At 44.2% G+C, this 23,987-nt stretch overlaps 1 protein-coding gene across 6 annotated transcripts in view; it reads right to left on the bottom strand.

Moving 5' to 3' along the window:
- The window catches only part of ABCG2 (ATP binding cassette subfamily G member 2 (JR blood group)), a 202,959-nt gene that overhangs the window by 24,942 nt on the left and 154,030 nt on the right, over positions 1-23,987 (bottom strand). For all 6 annotated transcript variants that reach the window (XM_073637549.1, XM_073637528.1, XM_073637535.1 and 3 more), the window contains 8 exons: positions 23,180-23,391; positions 11,805-11,864; positions 11,585-11,699; positions 5,332-5,484; positions 5,080-5,237; positions 4,582-4,733; positions 4,285-4,389; positions 2,162-2,409 (listed from right to left, as the gene is read on the bottom strand). In XM_073637549.1, coding sequence (XP_073493650.1) covers positions 2,162-2,409; positions 4,285-4,389; positions 4,582-4,733; positions 5,080-5,237; positions 5,332-5,484; positions 11,585-11,699; positions 11,805-11,864; positions 23,180-23,391 — 1,203 coding nt within the window. The remainder of the gene's footprint in view (positions 1-2,161; positions 2,410-4,284; positions 4,390-4,581; positions 4,734-5,079; positions 5,238-5,331; positions 5,485-11,584; positions 11,700-11,804; positions 11,865-23,179; positions 23,392-23,987) is intronic.

Below are 23,987 nucleotides of genomic sequence, written 5' to 3'. Positions count from 1 at the left end.
TTTCCTTCAACTTTTACCAAGTTTCCTGTGTCTTTGTAGCTCACACATCCCCAAAACACCAGCGATCCACCTCCGTGCTTTACTGTAGGAATGGTGTTCCTTTCATCATAGGCCTTGTTGACCTCTCTCCAAATGTAACGTTTATGGTTGTGGCCAGAAGCTTCAATTTTGGTCTCATCACTCCAAATTACCTTGTACCAGAAATTTTGAGGCTTGTCTCTGTGCTGTTTGGCGTATTGTAGGAGAGATACTTTGTGGCATTTGCGCAGTAATGGCTTTCTTCTGGCGACTCGACCATACAGCCCATTTTTCTTCAAGTGCCTCCTTATTGTGCATCTTGAAACAGCCACACCGCTAGTTTTCAAAGAGTCCTGAATTTCAGCTGATGCTATTTGTGGGTTTTTCTTTGCATCCCAAACAATTTTCCTGTCAATTGTGGCCGAAATTTTCGTTGGTCTACCTGACCGTGGTTCGGTTTTTACAGTGCCCCTGATTTTCCATTTGTTAATCACAGTTTGAACGCTGCTGACTGACATTATCAATTCCTTGAATATTTTATGTATCCCTCTCCTGTGTTATACAGTTCAACTACCTTTTCCAGTAGATCCGTTGACAATTCTTTTACTTTCCCCATGACTCACAATCCAGAAACGTCAGTGGCTGGATGAAAGATGCAAGAGTCTGTCTGGATCCCAGAAACTCACTGAGCTTTTATGCACACTCACTAATTACAAGCAAACATGTCACAGGTGAGGATGTTACCTTTAGTAGCCATTCAAACCCATTTGTGTCAAATTCTGAGCATGTTATCAGGCCAAAATCACCAGGGTATGTGGACTTTTGATCAGGGTCATTTGGATGTTTTTGGTTGTCATTAAGATTTAAAAATAAATCAATAACCATGAGTGGACAAAAAGTTTTTTTCATTATCATTCATATTCTCTGAAACAAGGCCAAGAAAGGAAAAATTCTGCCGGGGTATGTAAACTTTTGAGCATAACTGTATGTCTATGGGAAGATGACATACAGTACACTTATATAAGGCTGCTTTAAGGAGTAAGGATCCAAGAATGGAGATAACTAAATTGCAGTTTATCTTATTAAGGCATATAGACCTCATATGCACCACTGCAGCAATTTTATTTTTTTTCAGTGCTGGAGTGGCATTTTAAATGTAAGCCCCCTGCCCCCTTTCTTATACTCACCATCCAGTGGCTTTTCTTATACTCCAGTCCAGCGGCGCCATCTTTTACCCGTAACTTCTGAAGTCAGAAGTTACATCACAAGACCTCAATGCAAGTCTGTGAGAGCCATACCAAGGCTCTCATAGAGATGTATTGAAAAGTGACCTTTGGCGCACTCCATGGAACACTGGGGCTTCCAGCAGGTAAGTTTTTGCCAGAGACCGACAGGAGCGATATTGGAAAAGGATGAAGGTGGCGGCAGGTAAGTATGAGACAGGGGGCAGGGGAATTACATTTAAAGCATCGCTCTGGCAGTTCAATTAAAAAAACGCTATAGTGGTGCTTTAATTGAAAGTAGAGGGCCACTATGTAACAGAAACTCCCAATCTGACCCAACCTGTTCATGCATTACATTTTAATTGCCAACAGGTAACTATTTCCCTGGCGTAGCCAGTCACAGCCTCCTTAACAATAACAGCTGATCCCTGGGGGTTAGAGGGTTGAAATGGGTTGTCTCCATAAGAACCCATTTAAGTGCTACCAGTTTCATATATAAAGTATAAGGACGCAGTCAACTGGCCTCATAAATCGTACAAAGATCGAAACGCAATGCACGGATTGTCCCAACCCGAGTGTGATAGCGTCATGTATTTCTATGCAGCTGTCACGCCCGGTCAGGGAGAGCATCCGGCCAGTCCGTGCACTGCGTTCCAATCTCGTTCCTATATATACTGAGTGGACCCTAAGGCTTTATCAGTTGTCAGTGATTTTTCGGAATCTTTCAAAAAACAATGTGTGTTGTCAGTGATATTTTTTGTGGACATACAGCCCCGTAGACTTTAATGAGAAATCACGGATAGAACACGTATGTGATTCACTGTCATCTGAATGAGTCCTAAAGCAGGTTGTGGGTTGTTTACAAGGGGGTGAGTGATATTAGAAGATAACGTAACGCCATGATATCTGCACACACTTACCTGGGCGATTGAAGCTTGGGGATTACGCAAAAGATTTTTAATGGACCTCTTACACACCCATTTTATCTGATGGAAGAATGAAGTGCTGTATGTGATTTGCCTGGCAAAGAAATGCGTCTTCACTTTTTCCCCACTTGACATTTTCTCCAGCTCAGCTTTAGTCTCCTTATAATAAGGGGTATTACAGAAATCCTTTGCCAGTTTATCCACCACAGTCTGACTGCCACCGTCATTCGGCTCCTCCATACCTAAGAGTCAGGAAGACGTATATTTATTATTCTAATACAGAGAAGATTACATTCGTCAGCCAATAAATATCGCTGTACTACCAGTATAGCGACACCAGTTTAACCCTTTCCTGTCACTACCAATTTTCGTTTTTGCACTTTGTTTTTTTCCTCCCCTTTTTCAAAGCTTATAGCTTGCTTGTGTGCAGGACGAATTGTAGTTTTGAAAGAAGCCATTCATTTTACCATATCATCTACTGAAAAACAAGAAAAAAAATCAGAGTTTGTTGAAATGGTGAAAAAAAAGCTCCGCAAACAAGCCATTGTTTTTTGTTTTGTTATTACATTGTTGTTCACTGTGTTTTAAAAATGGCCTGGAAGCATGGTCATCAAGGTCAGTACGATCACAGCAATACCAAGCTTACGGTATATCGTTTTGTTTTGTGTGTTTTTTCTTTTAAAGTGATGAAAAAAAAATTGAAATTCATGCAGAAAAAATAAATAAAAGGAAAATAAAATCGCTTTTTGTCGCCATTTTCAGAGGCCTGAAACTTTTTATTTAATTGTCAATGGAGATGTTTTAGGGTTTGTTTGTTTTTTGTGATGAGACGTCGTTTTTATTATTATCATTTTGAGATACATATGATCTTTTGGTTGCATTTTTTGCTGGAGGTGTGTCATCAGAAAAATAGTAATTTTGGTGTTTAATTTTTTTTCTTTACGCTGTTTACTTTATGGGTGACGATACCAAATGTGGGGGCGTTTTTTAAGTATTTTTAGCTGGGGACAATTGAGTGATTGAACTTTTTACATTTTATTATACTTAATTTTTTTATACTTCATTTTTTACTCCCGATTGGGGACTTGAACCTGTGATTAATTATAGTATATAGTGCAGTATTGCAATATTGAGCAAAAATCACAATCTCTTACGAAGCTGAACTTCTCAGGATTACCAAGATGGCACCAATGTGGGCATTTAGCAGGCCCCCAGCTGTCATGGCAACCCATAAGCATCCTGCGATCATGTCATCAGGGGAGGGTGACTGGTGACAAACAGGCACCTCACAAGGATAGCGCTACTTAAATAGTGATGTGAGAGATTGACAGCAGCAATTAAGTGGTTAAACAGCAGTGATTGGTGCTAGCTTTGATAATACAGTCGGCACCTGCCATATTTGGAATGGTCTCGGCTTCTGAGCCCAGTCCATACACCTGCATCCGACGTATGATGTAATATGTCCTTTGTTGGGAAGGGTAGTCTGAGTGTCTGTTTCCAGTAGGTATAAATGCCCGAAAATGATGCATGGCAGAGCACACGATAACTCGTCAGCATGATTCCCGTTTTGCGGGGGGTTTGGACACAATCCCTACGGGACCACTGAAGAATGCAAGAACGCAATGTGAAAGCACCCTTATGCCATGTTCACACGATGGCCATATTACTCGCTCGAGGATCGCATCACAATCCTCAGACTGGCCGTCGGCTCTACTGACCTGAGCGTGATAGCTGCATAGAAATACATGCTGTCACACTCAGTTCAGTAGAGCCTATGGCCAGTCCGAGGATTGCAATGCGATCCTCGCGCAAGTAATACAACAGTCTGACTGCAACCTAAGGCCCCATCCCCACTATCAGTATTCAGTCAGTATTTTTTCTCAGGAGTGGGAACCAAAACCAGGTGAGGAACAATCAGAGAAAAGGTATAATGGAAACAAGTCACCAATTCTGCATTTATCACCCACTCCTGGTTTTGGCTCCCACTCCTGAGAAAAAATGCTGACTGTATACTGACCAAGTACTGATAGTGGGGCCATGGCCTAAAATCGATATATGGACAGCTGACAAGTTCTTTCTAACATAGTATAATAGAAAAAACTTTGTATGCTACATACCTAGATCAACTTCTTCTAGTTTGTTCAAGGCAACAGCTGTTGAGTCTCCATTAATAACATCGAGGAAGAAGTCAGCAGGATTATTGTGCTCTTCACAGGTATATCCTACCAAAGGAAAGATAACATTATTATAAATGCATACATTATGGGGGAGGAAAATATCTGTACAATGCATTGGAATATGTTAGTGCTATATAAGCAAAGATACACTAAACATTGAGGCAAGGAACTACACATCCCTGACTTATTTATCTGGAAAGTAAAATAAAGGATTATTGAAAAGTTCTTCATTATTACCTAGTTGTGTGAAGTAATCCAGTGCATAGTTAGAAGGCCCATGGTACAACATCTTACCCCCGGCCAGCAAGGTCAGGGTATCAAACAGTCTGAAGATGGAGTAGCGAGGCTGATGTATGGAGAAGATTATGGTTTTGCCTTGCCTTGACATCCTGCAACGTAAAAGAATGAAAATAATCTGTATTAGTTAATGTAATAATTATGCTATCAATTATAACTAGGATTATATACATTTCTGTCTAGACCATTATTAAAGTGGGCAAGGAAATTCTGTTTTACATCACAGGAAATATAGGAAGCATCGTGGCAACCCAACAGGTATCTGGGCCTCAAATCAGAATAAGATAACACCCAACATACATTATTTTTTCAAATAGTAGAAAATAAAGGGACAAAAGTGTGTTGACTTGTCTTGTTCAGTTGTTCCAGGATAGAAGTCTGGCAAAATCCTGGAAACACAAAACTAGTTATATAGGAGGAAGGACTACGTGTCCTAACCTTTTCAGCAGCAAAAGAACAGCATTAGCTGTGCTGGCATCCAAACCAGTAGTAGGTTCATCCAAAAACAAGACCCCTGGGTCAGTGATGAGCTCCATACCAATGTTGGTTCTTTTTCGCTCTCCTCCAGACACTCCTCGAATCATCTGGGTGCCAACCTAAAATCAAACACCAATGTTTGAACACCCATTGATTGAACCAACCATTGACTAAGCACTGTAGGCAGAAATCTCCAAACTAGGAGCCTGTTACCTTGGCATCTGCCACTTTAGTCAATCCCAGCTCCTTGATGATTTGATTGATACGCTCATCCTTCTCCTTCTGCTTCAATGATCTTGGAAGCCTCAAGGCAGCTGAGAATTGCAAGTTCTCTCGAACAGTCAATGTCCCCATCACAACGTCATCCTGTAGAAAATATAGGATTGCTCAATAGATGTACTGAATTCATAGTAATCACCCATAACACCAGGTGTTTTACATTGTGCTCTTTATCAACAGGAAACAAAAGCATTCGTTCTAATGTAAGACCGTCTTCTCACACACTGTACTGAAGCTTTTTTGTAAACACTTTTAAAAACAAAAGAAAAAAAAGATAGATTTCGTGCATTTTTTTTACTAACATTTTAGGTGACATTTCTGACTTTGTAATATTATAAGTTTTCAAGTCCTATAGAAGCCTACAGGGAAAATACCAGAAAAAGAATTCATAGCACCTAGACTATGCGGCATTTTAGCCTAAAAGATGCAGAAGTGTTGTTTATCCGGTTCAGGACCACCCACTGTACATAAACGTCGGCGCTGCCCGGGCTCTGTGCAGCGCCGACGTTTAAAAACGGTGGGTGGTCCCGCAGCGCTCAGGACCCCCAGGGTCCTGCTAGCGCTGCGGTACGGGTTCAGAGCGATAGCTCTGACATGTGGCATCATGGGGACCTGAATGGATCAGGTCCCCATGATGTTAACCTGTTCCTATCTTCTAGATGCCGCGATCCATAGCGATCGCGGCATTTAAAAGATAGTGACAGCTGGTGGTCGGCGATCGGGACCCCCCACATACCTCAGGAGCGGCGGGGATCCCGGTGCTGTGACCTCTGACATCATCGAGACCTGATTGGCTCAGGTCTCGATGATGTCAGCGTCACACCAGCCAATCAGAGAGATCACCAGGGAAGTTTGTTTTAGCAACAAACTTTCCCGGGCGATCTGCCTGATAAATACACTGTTTCTCCTCCGATCTCAGTGAGAGAGCAGAGGAGAAACAGTGTGACAAGAGCTGTGTCAGCCTTGCCACTGTGAAAGTAAAAAAAAAAAATAAAAAAGAAAGTAAGAGTTAGGGTTAGTCAGTCCTGTCAGATCTGTCAGTCAGTCAGTCCTGTCAGATCAGTCAGTCCTGTCAGATCAGTCCAGTCAGTCAGTCCTGTCAGATCAGTCCAGTCAGTCAGTCCTGTCAGATCTGTCAGTCAGTCAGTCCTGTCAGATCTGTCAGTCAGTCAGTCCTGTCAGATCAGTCAGTCCTGTCAGATCAGTCCTGTCAGATCTGTCAGTCAGTCAGTCCTGTCAGATCAGTCAGTCAGTCCTGTCAGATCAGTCAGTCCTGTCAGGTCAGTCAGTCCTGTCAGATCAGTCAGTCCTGTCAGATCAGTCCGGTCAGTCCAGTCCAGTCAGTTCAGTCCGGTCAGTCCCGTCCGTTCAGTCCGGTCCGTGCAGTCCAGTCAAAAAATCTAAAAATAAAATGGCCCGTCAGACTTATACCGCAGAAGAGGTGTATGCCCTGCTGTGTTCTGACACTGATGACAGCGCAATCTCAGATGGAGATATGGATTTTGAGGGCTTTAGTAGCGGCGACACTGAGAGCTCAGAAATGAGCAGTGATTCTGTTCCATCCTCAAGCCCAAGGACCAGTACAGCAATAGGTGCAAATAGCGCTACTGGAGAAACGTCTCCAAATCAGGGAACACTGCCCAGTACAAGGGCTGTCCCTGCTACTAGTGAATTGGCGCACCCCAGTGTACAAGGGGCTTTGCCACATGATCTAGCATTTCCCAGATGGGAGGCTTCGGATTCGGCTGCTCCATTCAGCCCTGATTTCAACGCCACTCCTGGTATAAATGTGGAGGTGGAAGATTTTGGACCAATTCATTTTTTTAATTTGTTTTTTACAGACAGCTTGCTAGAGCATATTGTCGTGCAAACAAATTTATATGCATCCCAATTCATAAGCCAGAATCCCCGATCTTACTATGCTAGGGCAAATTTATGGACACCAACTAATGTCCCGGAAATAAAAAATTTTTTAGGACTTACATTTGCCATGGGGCTTGTTAAAAAACCAAGCATTCGATCCTACTGGTCCAACCACCCTGTTCAAGCCACCCCTATGTTTTCAGTCATTCTGCCTAGGACCCGTTATGAAATGCTCATGCGGTTTTGGCATTTTAACGACAATAGTCAATGCCTGCCCAGAAATGCCCCAGAACATGACAGGTTATATAAAATTAGACCCATCATTGAAAATTTGTCAGAAAAATTCTTAAGCCTCTACACCCCAACACAAAATATTTCTATAGATGAGTCCCTTGTAAAATTCAAAGGAAGACTGCACCTCAAGCAATTTATCCCATCTAAAAGGGCAAGGTTTGGAATAAAGCTCTATAAAATGTGCGAAAGTTCAACCGGATACACATCCGCTTTTCGCATATATGAGGGGAAAGACAGCCAACTAAACCCACCAGGATGCCCTACTTATCTGGGGACATCTGGAAAAATTGTTTGGGAGCTGATAAGTCCATTTTTTCAAAAAGGCTACAATCTATATGTGGACAATTATTACACCAGCATACCCCTATTTAAAAGTCTGGTTGAACACAACATCGGGGCTTGTGGGACCATTCGTAAAAACCGTCAGGGGTTTCCACAACCATTGGTCAACCAAAAGTTTCAAAAGGGGCAGTCAGGGGCTGTACGCAACGGAGAGCTGCTTGCCCTGAAATATAGGGATAAGAGGGATATTTTTGTCCTCAGCTCGATCCACACAGATGCCACAAGGGCCACTGTAGAACTAGGATCCACCACTCCGAAGCAAAAACCTGTGTCAGTCATTGACTACAACAAACACATGGGGGGTGTGGACCTTGCAGACCAGGTTCTACAGCCATACCAGGTATCAAGAAAGTCCTATACCTGGTATAAAAAGTTGGTTATTTATTTGTTTCAGGTGGCCACATACAATTCTTTTGTGTTGTACAAAAAAGCAGGAAATTCAGATCCTTTTCTTGATTATCAAGAAAAGGTAACTGAAAATCTTGTCTTTCAAAGTGTTAGCCCCACTCATCCATTAGAATCTGAGGATGTGAAAAGACTCACTGAGCGACATTTTATTGCACTTATTCCAGCAACGGAAACAAGAAGGAACCCCCAGAAAAGATGTCGTGTATGTACTAAGAGAGGAATGAGGCGTGATACCCGCTACTATTGCCCACAATGCCCATCATTGCCAGCCTTATGCGTCACTGACTGCTTTAAAATCTACCACACAGAACCACGTTTTTAAACTGTAAAAATGTATCCCAATTTGTCATTCAAACATTTGGTTCATTTAGTAAATGACATATTCGAGTAGAGCTCACTTAATTTCCAGGGGGGGTTCTCCAGAATCTAAACCTTCCATTGCGTGCTTGTTTCTGGAAATCATCCATCGAGTTAAAATGGTCACTAAACCCATAGATGAATTCCCAGAGGGGTGTCATTTCCAAAATGGGGTCACTTCAGGGGGGATTCTTTAGCTCTGGTACTCTGAAAAGTGCCAGAACAGCATAATCCCCCCTGAAGTGACCCCATTATGGAAATGACACCTCTGTGGGAATTCATCTATGGGTTTAGTGACCATTTACCTATCTACTTATTTTCCCACCACTAGATTAATTTATACAGAGGAGTAGATTGTAAAATTCGGTCACTTGTTGTGGGTTTCTTCTGTTTAGGCACCTCAGGGGCTCTCCAAATGCAACATGGCGTCCGCTATCCATTCCAGTCAAATTTCCATTCCAAAAGTCAAATGGCGCTCCTTACCTTCCGAGCCATGCCGTGCGCCCAAACAGTGGCTTTGCACCACATATGGGGTATCAGCGTGCTCAGGAGAAATTGCACAACACATTTTGGGGTCCATTTTTTCTGGCTGCCCTTGTGAAAATTAAAAATTTGAGGCTAAAGTAGCAGTTTTGTGTTAAAAATGTGTTTTTATTTTCACCCTTCAACATTATAAAATTCTGTGAAGCCCCTGGGGGTTCAAGGTGCTCACCACACATCTAGATAAGTTCCTTGAGGGGTCTAGTTTCCAAAATGGGGTGACTTGTTGGGGGTTTCCTCTGTTTAGGCACCTCAGGGGCTCTCCAAATGCAACATGGCGTCCGCTATCGATTCCAGTCAAATTTCCATTCCAAAAGTCAAATGGCGCTCCTTACCTTCCGAGCCATGCCGTGCGCCCAAACAGTGGCTTTGCACCACATATGGGGTATCAGTGTGCTCAGGAGAAATTGCACAACACATTTTGGGGTCCATTTTTTCTGGCTACCCTTGTGAAAATTAAAAATTTGAGGCTAAAGTAGCAGTTTTGTGTTAAAAATGTGTTTTTTTATTTTCACCCTTCAACATTATAAAATTCTGTGAAGCCCCTGGGGGTTCAAGGTGCTCACCACACATCTAGATAAGTTCCTTGAGGGGTCTAGTTTCCAAAATGGGGTGACTTGTTGGGGGTTTCCTCTGTTTAGGCACCTCAGGGGCTCTCCAAATGCAACATGGCGTCCGCTATCGATTCCAGTCAAATTTCCATTCCAAAAGTCAAATGGCGCTCCTTACCTTCCGAGCCATGCCGTGCGCCCAAACAGTGGCTTTGCACCACATATGGGGTATCAGCGTGCTCAGGAGAAATTGCACAACACATTTTGGGGTCCATTTTTTCTGGCTGCCCTTGTGAAAATTAAAAATTTGAGGCTAAAGTAGCAGTTTTGTGTTAAAAATGTGTTTTTTTATTTTCACCCTTCAACATTATAAAATTCTGTGAAGCCCCTGGGGGTTCAAGGTGCTCACCACACATCTAGATAAGTTTCTTGAGGGGTCTACTTTCCAAAATGGGGTGACTTGTTGGGGGTTTCCTCTGTTTAGGCACCTCAGGGGCTCTCCAAATGCAACATGGCGTCCGCTATCGATGCCAGTCAAATTTCCATTCCAAAGGTCAAATGGCGCTCCTTACCTTCCGAGCCATGCCGTGCGCCCAAACAGTGGCTTTGCACCACATATGGGGTATCAGCGTGCTCAGGAGAAATTGCACAACACATTTTGGGGTCCATTTTTTCTGGCTGCCCTTGTGAAAATTAAAAATTTGAGGCTAAAGTAGCAGTTTTGTGAAAAAAAGTTAAATGTTCATTGTTTTCTTCCACATTCCAAAAATTCCTGTGAAGCACCTGAAGGGTTAATAAACTTCTTGAATGTGGTTTTGAGCACCTTGAGGGGTGCAGTTTTTAGAATCTTCTATCACTTTTGGGTATTTTCTGTCATAAAGGCTCCTCAAAGTCACTTCAAATAAGATGTGGTCCCTAAAAAAATGTTTTTGTAAATTTTGTTGGAAAAATGAGAAATCGCTGGTCAACTTTTAACCCTTATAGCTTCCTAACAGAAAAAATTTTGGTTCCAAAATTGTGCTGATGTGAAGTAGACATGTGGGAAATGTTATTTATTAACTCTTTTGTGTGACATCTCTCTCTGATGAAAGGGCATGAAAATTCAAAGTTTGAAAATTGCAAAATTTTCAAAATTTTCGCCAAATTTCCGATTTTTTCACAAATAAACGCAAGTGATATCGAAGAAATTTTACCACTATCATGAAGTACAATATGTCACAAAAAAACAATCTCAGAATCAGGGGGATCCGTTGAAGCGTTCCAGAGTAATTACCTCATAAAGTGACAGTGGTCAGAATTGAAAAAATTGGCCCGGTCACGAAGGCAAAAACAGGCTCTGGCGCGAAGCCTACAGGGAAAATACCAGAAAAAGAATTCATAGCACCTAGACTATGCGGCATTTTAGCCTAAAAGATGCAGAAGTGTTGTTTAAAAAAAGTTACCACTATCCTTTTTTCCCAGCATAGATTCCTGGGTCTTAAAGTAACATTTGTATCAAGGCCCCTATTTACCATTTATAATATTGGTATCTCCTGGACCCCCTCAAAGCACCAGAACCTATGTGATATTGGTAACTGTGCACCCCTTTTAGCTACACCCTAAATTTCTAAGCAGTTAATAAATGGACACTAGTGTGGATAGCTTTTTGAATGAACATGCTCTTTAGGAAAGGAATGAATAGAACAAAAGCACAGGAGGGAATGCAGTTTAGCTTGTTAAATGACCTATTCCAATATAGTGAATAACGAAAAGGGATACCCAGTATCAAAATCATATGTAGGCAGAAGCATTGCATTAGGTAAAGAAAAAACAAAAAATGTCATATTATATACCTGTACAACATAGCCAGAGAGACATTTGAAGTTTGGCGGCTGTGGCTTTCCATCTATTAGCACCTCACCAGAAAGCCCATGAGGATCCTTCCTGGCAGCAAGAACATCCAAAAGCCTTCATAAGGAACAGAAACAAGTCATGCCAGTTCATTTAATGATGCTTTGGTTTGCACAGAACAGGATTTGGTTTTCATTAGTCAATTGTAAATGTGATACTTACGATGACTTGCCACTGCCAGTAGGACCCAAAATTGCATTAAGACCAGGTCTCATAATCCCACTGCAAATATAAAGACGGTAACATGGTCACACCGGAAAATATATATACAGATTTAAAACATATATACAACTTGAACACTAGTGAAGTTCATATATTAAAGAGTATGGTGTGCTTTATCACTTGTCTAACTTCATAGTGATGAGCATATATTACACACATTCATTAAAAATCCAATCCATTACAATTAGGATGGTGCTTTGTAAAACACTCCTACTCTTTGCCTGGAAGGAACACAGTCTTGCTAGGTACCAACCAATAAGGTTACCAACATACTGTATGTTTTCATTTTTTTCTAATTAACCTTGCCAAAAAGACAGACAAATTAGAAGGTTAAAAAAGAAAGATAACTAAACAATGTCTCAGATACTAATCACAAGCTCTTTCAGCATCAAACAAGCCACAGACAAATTTATTTTTCCTACACCATTGGTACAACCTATACAGCTGAACAGGGGCCCAAGAGGTTAAAGGGTCCACTACCACCTCCATAGCTGGTGAAATTGTGAGTTACGATCACGTGTAGGACTTCAAAGGGCCCATATATTGTTCTTGTACAGGGGCCCTCATCTGTCTGTGTCCACCCCTGAAGACACTGGACCTTTAAAAAATATCACAAATCCAAAATAATGAGATGTTTAACTATCATGTAAGATATGTATGGAGACATTAACCTCGTAGAAAACACTATGTGGTGTAAAATGTACTTATTCTTCAGTAAAAGTGTAATAAATAAATCAGTTTATTGTATTCCATAGGTTTAGGTCTCCTCCCAGTTATACAATTTCTACATAGCATAGCCGATTACAACACTGATAAGATACCTCTCACCCAGAAAGCAACATTCACTAATTGTTGACTACGGAAACCATTCACCGTGTCATCCTGGAGGACATCACTCACCTAGAGGACGCACTACACAGTGATCAAGCCTAGTGATTATTATCAGCCATTATTTTCTTTAATATCTAAAACAATTTAGAAAAAATGGGGGACAACTTATGAGGTTCTAAAATTATAACTGTATGAAGTGGGACTTTAATGTGTCTTTTTGTCAGGATTTTTTAAAACAGCACAAAAATTTAATGTCACAGTGGCCCGTTAGAATTACACTTAATAGACAGTCCTGATTATACAGAAAATACCAATTCAGTTTAAAAGGGGCTGCTTCTTCTAAAAATGAGGCAGCAATCAAGAAAGAACCATAGTACATGAATGGCCCACCATTTATTATATTTTTGGGGTCTTATTGAGTCACAGAGGCTCCGCTAGCGCTCATAGAGGGATTATGGATGGTAAAGGGCACTATCCTGATGAAGTTACCACTTTATTTGTGGAAAAAGAAGATAAGCTATGGATTTTATATATTTAGGATCTGAATTCATGAATTAAAACAAAATCATGCTGCTGAATGAATGAATGAGTCATGCCAAAAATACAACCTAAAAAAAAAGGAAGTCACATGCTAACAAGCCGAGTCACATATACAACATGACGGTGCAGAAATCTGTATGACACAGCAATTTTGGGATCATGACCATTTATAATGCTTGCAATAAAACGAATTACTGTATATTCATGAAAGTCAGCAAAACAAGCTCTGTGCTTTTCTGTTTGTGCAAGTTAAACATATAAAAAATGTGTGGGGGGCTGCATACTGATCTATGAACTGAGGCATCGGGTACCCCTCAAACAGTAGACAGAGGGCGCATATGAACCCATCTAATGGACATGGGCTGATTAGAAATATTCAAGAATATTGCAATTGTGCAATTAGTAACAAGAGAATTAAATAAGGTGTTAAAGAAACATCGTTACAATAAGACAATATCAAAAAAATGTGAAAAATAAAAAACAAGAACAGGTAACAGAATTACCTATCAATAAAAAATAATAAGAAATAAATAGCATAAAAGTATTTATCAGGTGATGTGCCCCATATCTATGGATGGTAAATTAAACAATGCACACATGTCACCCCACCCCTGGCACCCTACTTATTATCTGCAGCCTCTTCAATCCATTGACTACGCAGTAAAAGACTATGGGGGAATTAATCAAGGCTTATACGAGTTTTCTGGTGTAAAAAGTTGGAATTTTTGTTGCAATGAATAATCGCACAATTTTTCTAAATTGTTTTTTACACTCGCATGCCCCTTTTCTTAAAAGTGGTCTGGGATTAGCAGAAGCGGAGTGATCAAATGCTGCTCATAGTGCAAGACGCAGTTGGAAAGATGCACCAAATTCGTTAAGAGGTGTGTACCTCCTAAATGATTTGCCACTTCTTACACTAGCAGACATTTTTTCAAGACTGGGGGTAAAAAATATTGTCCCCCTAGTTCAAGACTAGCTACTCCTTGCATTAGAAGCAGATTCAGCTGGTGGTTGAAGACAGGCTGGCATACACCTTACCACTGTGCTGTTGAGGGAATCTTGGTGAGAAATGGTGTTGGAGACTACAGAAACACCGAGATTTGTCCCAAGTTTATAAATACGCGAAGACTCCTAACTGTATACACATGGTGGAACAAAGTATGCCATCATTCATAAAAGGTAAGTACATATCTATAGAGTGCGAATAACATGGAACAACAATCTTTCCTTCACTCTACATGACACATAAAGTGCAGATTAGTTGCAGAAACAGACATGAAGCGTTCCCTAAAAAGAAGAAATTAAAGCTAGTATCTGACAATTAATCCACTGGGCTTCATCCAACAGTTGGTTGCATAGCGAGTTTTTATCCCAACACCAAGAATTGATCCTAAAGGTAATATATACAAAAAGCTCATGATATTTTATCTCCAGTTTTGTCTGTTTAGGTTAAAAAAAAAATGAAAACTATTCACCAAAACTAGAAAGTGTGAACTTGGCCTTACAGTATAAAGGCTATAGAAATCTTTGCATCCACTGTATCTCCTACTGCTTTGTGATGAGCTGTTATGAAGACCTGTGTGCCTCCATAGTTAAAGATTAGACACAAAGCCTTGATACGCTTAGGCTGGGGTCCAATGAGGGCATGAAAAATCGTCCAATTTCTGTCCAGAAAACTAGGGTGATTTTCATCCATATTGTCATCCCTATGCATCAGCATTTTAAAATGTACATGATCAAATAGTTTCCTAGGTTAATGATGGCAATGTATCCGTGAAAATCATATGTAATGGGGATGTTCTGTGTGGGATCCGAACGGGTGAGACTCCGAGACTTGGAAGAGAATAGTGCATGCTGTGAGTGTCCGTGTGAATAATCCTCATCTGCACTGCCCTATTGATTTACATTGGTCCTAGTGCTGTTCATTTTTTACTCAGACAGCATCGGTCCATATAATACACTGGTTCGAATGAGCCCTAAAACACTGTTTCATATGTTCCCTTTTTTTTTTTCAAAAATATGTTTGGTATATTAGGGAAAAGAAGTTGTCGAAAGGATTGTTGTATGACTACACAGGGGTTGTTTTGTAATCTGTAACCGTGGAAACACATAGGTTTAAATAGGAGCTGTAGACACAAAAACACAGAGATGATTCTTTCTTTTTCATATCAGATATGAAATGTTTGCGATGGTGTACATAGACTATAAATTAATTGTGTATGTAAAAATATGGGGATAACTTTCACCAATGAAATGATTCTATAGAAGGTGCTATTTTCACTAATTTAAAATATCCGTTTAAAAAATAAAATGAGTTCAGTGTAATGATTATTCCTCATTCCTATGGGAACAAACCAATATTTGATAAGATTCGGATACATTACATCACGGTAGTTATATATATAACATGGCTTTAAAAGCACTAACTGCAAACCATGTAAGGGATCCATATGTTTATCTGGTTAAGGAGCCATCTGTTGGATTAACAGGATGTGACTCCTTCCGTTCATATATTTTCCATGTATTATATTTGGGAAAATGTGTCCATCAAAAGAATTTGGACAATGTGACTATGCTTTACTCTGTTTGTTTTAACCCCTTCACCCCCAGGTAATTTTCTGTTTTTGAGGTTTTTTTCCTCCCTTTCTTCAAAGAGCCATAACTTTTTTATTTTTACGTCCACATAACTGTATGAGGGCTTGTTTTTTTGCAAGACGAGTTATACTTTTGAATGACACCATTCATTTTATCATATGGTGCACTGGAAAGCAAGAAAAAAATTCCAAGTGTAATTTCACAACTTTTTTTTTCTAATTTACCATGTTCACTATACGGTAAAACTGACCCAACAATATGATTCTACAGGTCAGTAAGAATAAGCAGATACCAAACTTCCAAACATTATTTAACTGGTGAAAGAAACTAAAAAAAAAAAAAAAAACCTAAAAATTTTTTGCTTGTGTCAGCATTTTCGGAGACCTGTAACGCTTTCAGTTTTCAGGATGTGAGGCTGTGTGAGGGCTTATTTTTGTGCACTGAGCTGATGTTTTTACTGATACCATTTTGGGGTAGATACCATGTTTTGATCACTTGTTATTGCATTTTATTGTATTATTGCACAGGACAAAAAAACGTAATTCTGGCGGTTTGATATTTTTCTCATTACACCATTTACCGAAAACAGATTAATTTATTTTATATTTTGATAGACCGGACTTTTACGAACACAGCTGTACCAAAGGTGTATTTTTTGAATTGTTCTATTTTTAATGGGGCAAAAGGGGTGTGATTTGAACTCATGCTTTTTTTTATTTTTTTCATATTTTTAACAACTTTTTTTTAACTTTTTACTGTATTCAATAGTCCATTTAGGTGACTTGAAGCTGTGATCGTCTGATTGCCTGTGCTACACAGTGCTTCAGCACTACTATGTATAGAGAAAATCACGATCTCCAATGAACGCCAGCTAAATGCTGGCTTTCACATGAGTATCATCATGATAAGCACAGACCTCTGGTTGTCATGGAACCCATCGTCGCCTCGCAATCATGTTATAGGCGCGCCGATAGGTGCATGGAATGACGCCCCCCTGCCGGCATGTGTTAATTGCCACTGTCAGAGATTGACAGCAGCATTTAACAGGTTAATAGCACATGGTGGCTGATTAAATCAGCCATCATGTGTCGGGAAATATGTGAGCTCCGGCTGCGATCCTGCTTCAGAGTCAGGAGTTAAGGTCATTATTGTTTGAAATACTTTTCATAATGTTAGACTTTGTAGGTTAAAGGACTTTTCATTTTGCCTAGATAGTTTGTGTCAGAGATGTTCACTATTTAATCAGTAGAAGCTACTAATCCTGTCAATTTTTTAAACAGCGCCAACTAGACTAGATTGTCTAAAAAAATGTGCCAAATTACTCACAGTGACCTATGCTGTTTGGTGAATCTTGGTGCAAAATCTTGTTGCATGGTGTCACATTTCAAGTTACAACTAGAGATGAGTGGATCACTTCGCGCAACCCTGGTCCATGGTCCAGGTGAGTTTTCTCTGGCCATGGACAAGACCTGGGCCAATTTCCTTACCCTGCACCACACAGATGATGTCATGCCAGGTCGGCGAATCAAACATGCCACTGGGGAACCTGGAAGCTCAGAAAATTAGTGCAGCTCCTGCTACAACTAGACAGCACTGACCTGGACCGTAGACCGGGGTTGCACAAAGCAATCTGCTCCTCTAGTTTCAACCACCTTCCACCTAAGTCACAGTCCCTCATGGAGCAAGGTAAGAAACAGAAAGGGGTTGTCTAGAGAAAACGAACACCTATCCGCCGGAGAGATGATAACCTGCTGATCAGTGCGAGTCCCGAAGCTGGGACCCACACCAATCGACAGAATGGGGAACTTTTATGCCTGTTGTAAAATGCCACGGCAGTTCAAACTCTATGGAGTGGCTGGAAAAAGCCAAGCGCAGCCTTCATCAGCTCGCTCTCAACTTGCAAGCGCACACGGTCTCTGCTTAGGAAACTGGCCAGCTCTGATGTGACCAGGTGGCTGGTAACCCAATAAATCTCTCCATTCTTGAGAGCAGAGAGGATTTTTAATAGAAAGTAAATTGCAAGGTTGCTTGTTTTTACAAGCGCATTTGTAGCACCCCGAGGACTCGGCTGCTACAGGGGTAGTGCACCTCAAGCCAGAGGTGTGGTATTCCACTCCCGGGTAAGGATGGAGTGTGGGACTGAGCTCAGCTAGCTGCATGCACTACACTCATCCCATTTCCGGGGGACAGATCAATGGTACTCCCACTAGGTGAATGTGCAGGTACGACAGTGTCTGTCCCTGGCTGGAGTGGGAGGGGGGGTGGAACATCCTAGTAGTGTAGGGGCAGATAGCGGAGGGGCTCTGGGCATAGAGATAGGAGCCCATTGGGTGCTAGTCACCTGGGCTCACACATAGAGGGAGTATATATGGTGGGCACCATCTAGAGACAGGGAGAGTTCTGAGAGGGAGTTCAGCCAGGAGGGTTGACAGGGAGCTGTGGCTCCGGCTGGGCCCAGCTCCAGGGCCAAGCCTGCAGTGGAGAGAGAGGAGGAAGAAAGGCCCAGAGACGCAGAGCCAGAGGGAACCCTGAGATCCCACAAGTTACCGGGTGAAGGGTTGGCGGAAACGGGTACCGGAACCCAAACTGGTGGAGGCTAATAATCCTCAGCCAGGAACCGGAGGTCGTGGTCAAGTTTTGCCACGACCCTCACCATATCCACCAGGAAGGCACACCACGAGTAGGGTCAGGAAAGCCAGAGAAGGTTTAACCACCAAGAGGCCCGAGGGAGCCGGACAAAGGTGGATCCCTGGTGGGGACGGCCAGCAGAAAGAGAGAGAGAGGGGAGCTCAGGACCACGCTCCGGAACTGCCTGGGGGTTAGCCGAGTCCCGCACCTGGTGAACGCAGTACGGCTCGGGTGGTCACTCCCGGCCGAAGTGACTGAAGTACCATCTGTGAGTAAAAACCCTGAAACTGCACCATACGTTTCTGACTCTCCTTGCTGTACCATCACAACCTCCATCATCTACACCTGCTGCCCTGAGGCCATACCCCTCCCGTTGGGGGTTATACCATCCCCGCTGCACCATCCTTCCACCGGCCTCAGCGGTCTGCCCTGCAGCGGCAGCTCCAAAGCTGCATTCAACGGGTGGCGTAGTCATCCAACATCTACTGCTAATAGACCGCCACTTAGTCTGACTCCCTGGGCACGGACCGGGTCACCGCCACAAGACTACTACCCCCATCTGATCCGGCTCCGGGTGAGCCCCCGTGTACGCGATGCAGCACGGCACAGAAGGCCCAGGGGTGCGTCAACTTTGGCGTAGTCGGCAGGATCACGTGCCCGCTACCACCGGGTACTGCGTGCCTGAAGAAAAGTTTATCTGTACCGTAAGAAGAAGTCTCCCGCCGGTTCCGGAGGGTCCCCGCCATCGGACGCCATCTCGGATCGTTTCCCGCCGTTTGCCCGCCATCTGCAGTCTTTTCCCGCCATCCACAGAGTTTCCCGCCATTGGGAGACGGTTCCCGCTATCTGAGAAGATTTCCCGCCCTGGCAGAGCGGACGCCATTATGGGCATGCCAGAGGGTGGCAAGAGACTACCTCCCATCGTGGGCCTGGTCCCAGAAGAGCGCCAAAAGCAAAGACCGCCCCCACCAGCAGAGACTGCAATGATAGAGATGTCCATCAGCGTGGGGGGACTGCCCCTGGAACTGACAATCACCAAGTTGCCCCGGGACCACCCTCAGTGTGGGCGGATCAAGAACAAAAGAGTGAGGATGGGTGCAGCCTGGGGGAGTCTGGAGAGTTCGCACCCGGAGATGGAGGGAGAGTCAGGCAGCACCGACCCTGTGGTCAGGAGCCTGCTGCAGGCCGCCACCCCAGAAGGCCTGGTGGAGATTCTGGCACAGCTCCCCAAAGATCGGGAGCATGCACGGACCGCACTGGAGGGCCTGGCTCGGAAGATGGCCCGAGTACAGCGAGAAGTACTAGCTGAGTGGAGCAGAGAGATGGCCCTGCAGGCTGGAACCCGCCAGCAAAGGACACCACCCGCAACGAGGAGCACGCCTGCCCCTGAAGCCGGTGCGGAGGGGATGAAGGCCGGAGACGACGCCGTGGAAGAAGCTGAAGAGACGGAGGCAGGTAAAGGGGACGTTACTACCCCAAGCCCAGCAACCGTAAGCCTGCCCCAGCTCCCCGTCGCAGAGCCCGAAATCCCACCGACCGTGCCCGTTGCTGCACCGCCACCGCTCCAGACTAGGCCTCAAGCAGGAGCCGCGGCCACGCCCCCTGTGACGTCACGCGCCTCAACCCCGAGCGCGGCCAAGCAGGAGACACCACCGGCCTGGTCGCAGGGCCGAGTACCCCCGGGCGCCGCAGTTCCAACAGAGCCCTCTATCTCCACCAAGTCACTGGCCTGGTCGCAAGGTCGAGTACCCCCGGGCGCCGCCGTCTCCGCAGTGCCCTTCACCTTTAAGGTGCCACCGGCCTGGTCACAAGGCCTGGTGAATCCGGGCGCCGCTGCCATCACCGCGCCCTAAACCCTCAAAGTTCTGCCCTTGGGTGAAGACCTGTCCGCCCAGCATACTTGCCCGGATGGGCAGCCCTTTGAGTGGCCACCAGAGTACTACCATCCCCGACTCCGGAAGGAAAGGCCCCTGTGTGAGCCCCTGATCCCGGCTCCGGCACCCGCCAAGATCACCCCACTCCCGTTGGAGGAGGCGCAGTTCGCATGGGACCCCACTGGAGAAAACCTCATCGGCTTCACCCAAGAGACCCGGGCGGCCGCAGCCGAGCGTGCGGAGTGCTGCCGACAACAGCTAGAGGTCTTCGACAGGGAGCGGCGAGAGAGGCGGGTCCGCGAGGAGCGGCTGCGAGTTTAGAGTGCGGAGCAGAAAAGCCGGACCAGACGAGACCGCCGTGCGGCCCACGGTCCCCGCGCCACCGGGACTGTAATCAAGTTCCAACTGGAGCACGGTTGGGGCTTTATCCGGGATCACAAAACCCCCGGCGACGTCTTTGTCACCCGCAGGGATGTCGAGTCTCATCTGCCGGAGGGACACAGTGGTCGTGACCTTTACCTGGGTGACGAGGTCACTTTCACCCGGCATCAGTGTGCCAAAGGACCGTATGCCCTTCATGTACACCGGTTGACGGAGGAAGAGCTGCGGTATGAGGAGGATCAAGAGGACCCGGACGGGTTTGAAGATTACCCTCAGAAAGGAGCAGGAGGACGCCGTTACTGAAGTACGGTAAAGTGGAACTGTACATAGTTACCCGTAGGGTACTTGTCATGCTGCTAGAGTAAAGTGAGTTCCCCGTTGGGACAAGTGTGAACTGTTACCTGTGTCCCCTATCCTTAAACAGGCTGAGGACTGTGAGCAGCCATTCCCCTATTCCCACTGACCGAGGACTGAGAGCGGTCGTCCTTTCCCTCTACCTGGCCGAGGACTGAGAGCGGCCATACCCTGTACATAGTTGCGCTTTCTAAAGCGCCCCCTACCGGTTTTAAAGAAAAACTGTTTTTCTACAAGTGACTGTTGCACTTTACCTGATCACAAGTTGCACGGTGGCCAGGGATCAAGAATGTTTCTTATGAAAAAGTTTTTATTATGCTAAAAGAGTTAATGATATTTTATAAATGTGTGTGTTCGTAATGTTTTATACTCGTAACGTTAAAAGAGAAAAGTACCTCCCATAAAGGGATGAGTGAAAGTTAATATATCTTATATGTAAGTGCACTTTAAAAATTTTTTGTATGTTTGTATGTTTTGCTCTTTTACAGCCCGAGGACGTGCTGTGGTTTACCAGGGGGGAATGTAGCACCCCGAGGACTCGGCTGCTACAGGGGTAGTGCACCTCAAGCCAGAGGTGTGGTATTCCACTCCCGGGTAAGGATGGAGTGTGGGACTGAGCTCAGCTAGCTGCATGCACTACACTCATCCCATTTCCGGGGGACAGATCAATGGTACTCCCACTAGGTGAATGTGCAGGTACGACAGTGTCTGTCCCTGGCTGGAGTGGGAGGGGGGGTGGAACATCCTAGTAGTGTAGGGGCAGATAGGGGAGGGGCTCTGGGCATAGAGATAGGAGCCCATTGGGTGCTAGTCACCTGGGCTCACACATAGAGGGAGTATATATGGTGGGCACCATCTAGAGACAGGGAGAGTTCTGAGAGGGAGTTCAGCCAGGAGGGTTGACAGGGAGCTGTGGCTCCGGCTGGGCCCAGCTCCAGGGCCAAGCCTGCAGTGGAGAGAGAGGAGGAAGAAAGGCCCAGAGACGCAGAGCCAGAGGGAACCCTGAGATCCCACAAGTTACCGGGTGAAGGGTTGGCGGAAACGGGTACCGGAACCCAAACTGGTGGAGGCTAATAATCCTCAGCCAGGAACCGGAGGTCGTGGTCAAGTTTTGCCACGACCCTCACCATATCCACCAGGAAGGCACACCACGAGTAGGGTCAGGAAAGCCAGAGAAGGTTTAACCACCAAGAGGCCCGAGGGAGCCGGACAAAGGTGGATCCCTGGTGGGGACGGCCAGCAGAAAGAGAGAGAGAGGGGAGCTCAGGACCACGCTCCGGAACTGCCTGGGGGTTAGCCGAGTCCCGCACCTGGTGAACGCAGTACGGCTCGGGTGGTCACTCCCGGCCGAAGTGACTGAAGTACCATCTGTGAGTAAAAACCCTGAAACTGCACCATACGTTTCTGACTCTCCTTGCTGTACCATCACAACCTCCATCATCTACACCTGCTGCCCTGAGGCCATACCCCTCCCGTTGGGGGTTATACCATTCCCGCTGCACCATCCTTCCACCGGCCTCAGCGGTCTGCCCTGCAGCGGCAGCTCCAAAGCTGCATTCAACGGGTGGCGTAGTCATCCAACATCTACTGCTAATAGACCGCCACTTAGTCTGACTCCCTGGGCACGGACCGGGTCACCGCCACAAGACTACTACCCCCATCTGATCCGGCTCCGGGTAAGCCCCCGTGTACGCGATGCCGCACGGCACAGAAGGCCCAGGGGTGCGTCACATTGCAATTTTACCCATTCCAGAAGATGAGACAACTACTTTAAGAAAAGTTATGGAATAGTACAATTTAATCTATACAATGATATTTTATGCACCATGTTCACGTTTTTTCACAATGGGACCCTGTGAGCAATGTATTCCACTGTATGCTTATGCAGTGGGATGTGTTACAGGTCTCCTCTATAATCTGATATAGTTATCATAGAAGTTGACAATTTCTACAAACATACTATAATGATGTATTGAAAATCTACAACATTTAGGTGACGAGATGAGGCATAGTAGCCATAAATTTAAAGTTAAAGATCAGAAAATTAAAAATTAGGTGTCATTAATAAGTTGTCTTAGTCCTCAAAAGCAAATACAGAAAACAATGACTTACTTGACATCAGTCAGAATCTGTCTGTCCACAACCTTCCTACAACATATCAATCCAGACTTTATCTTCACGTTGTAGTTGACATTATGGAAGCTGAGGGTAGCACCTTGTAATGATTTCTTTGGGTTATCTGTACGGAGGCCATTGAGAACTGGTTCCATCATGTGAACCACGGTATGAGAATTCTTGTCTGCCATGGCAATGTGATCTTCTTCCTGCAAAATAGGAAAGGTAAATAAAATATTACAAATAGTGAAAAAAGGATTTCAATGATTTTTTTAGCTTTGCATCAACAGGCAGTTACTGAATAATAATGTAGGTGCTAACGTGGAAAAAAGATTTACATGGATCGCTTTCACCACTTATAAACACTTTCCATTAGCCCTTCAATGTAGAGACGTAGGACAAAACATGCACGAGTAGTGTCAGATTGGGGAACCAAAAGCCCTCCAATAACATCAACTTCAGGGTCCCACTTTTTAGCTACATCCAAATGTAACATTATCCTCATTCACAAATTTCTATATCTGGGTGGATTGTGAATTGAATAAGATGCTGTCTTTGTCTGTACATAGTGAATCAAGTGTATTGTGCCAATTACTGCTCATATAAAAGGGTCGTGGTCCACTCCTGCATGGGGGCCCACCAGAGAATTCACCTGTTCTCCTGTGGGCCAGTCCAAGCCTGTGCACAACGTTCCCTTTCCATTTTTTTTCCTTGTTGATTTTATTTTGTTGAAGAATTTCTGAATTAGAACAATACTACCCAAATAGTGTCATATGGAAATATTACCACTGTGAATTAACTCTAA

This window comes from Phyllobates terribilis, unplaced genomic scaffold (assembly GCF_046119375.1).
Source record: "Phyllobates terribilis strain yellow unplaced genomic scaffold, ASM4611937v1 Scaffold_1__5_contigs__length_1240528914, whole genome shotgun sequence".
NCBI lineage: Eukaryota > Metazoa > Chordata > Amphibia > Anura > Dendrobatidae > Phyllobates > Phyllobates terribilis.
Note: the sequence above shows the minus strand (reverse complement) of the source record. Positions and strands in the feature narration are given on the sequence as shown.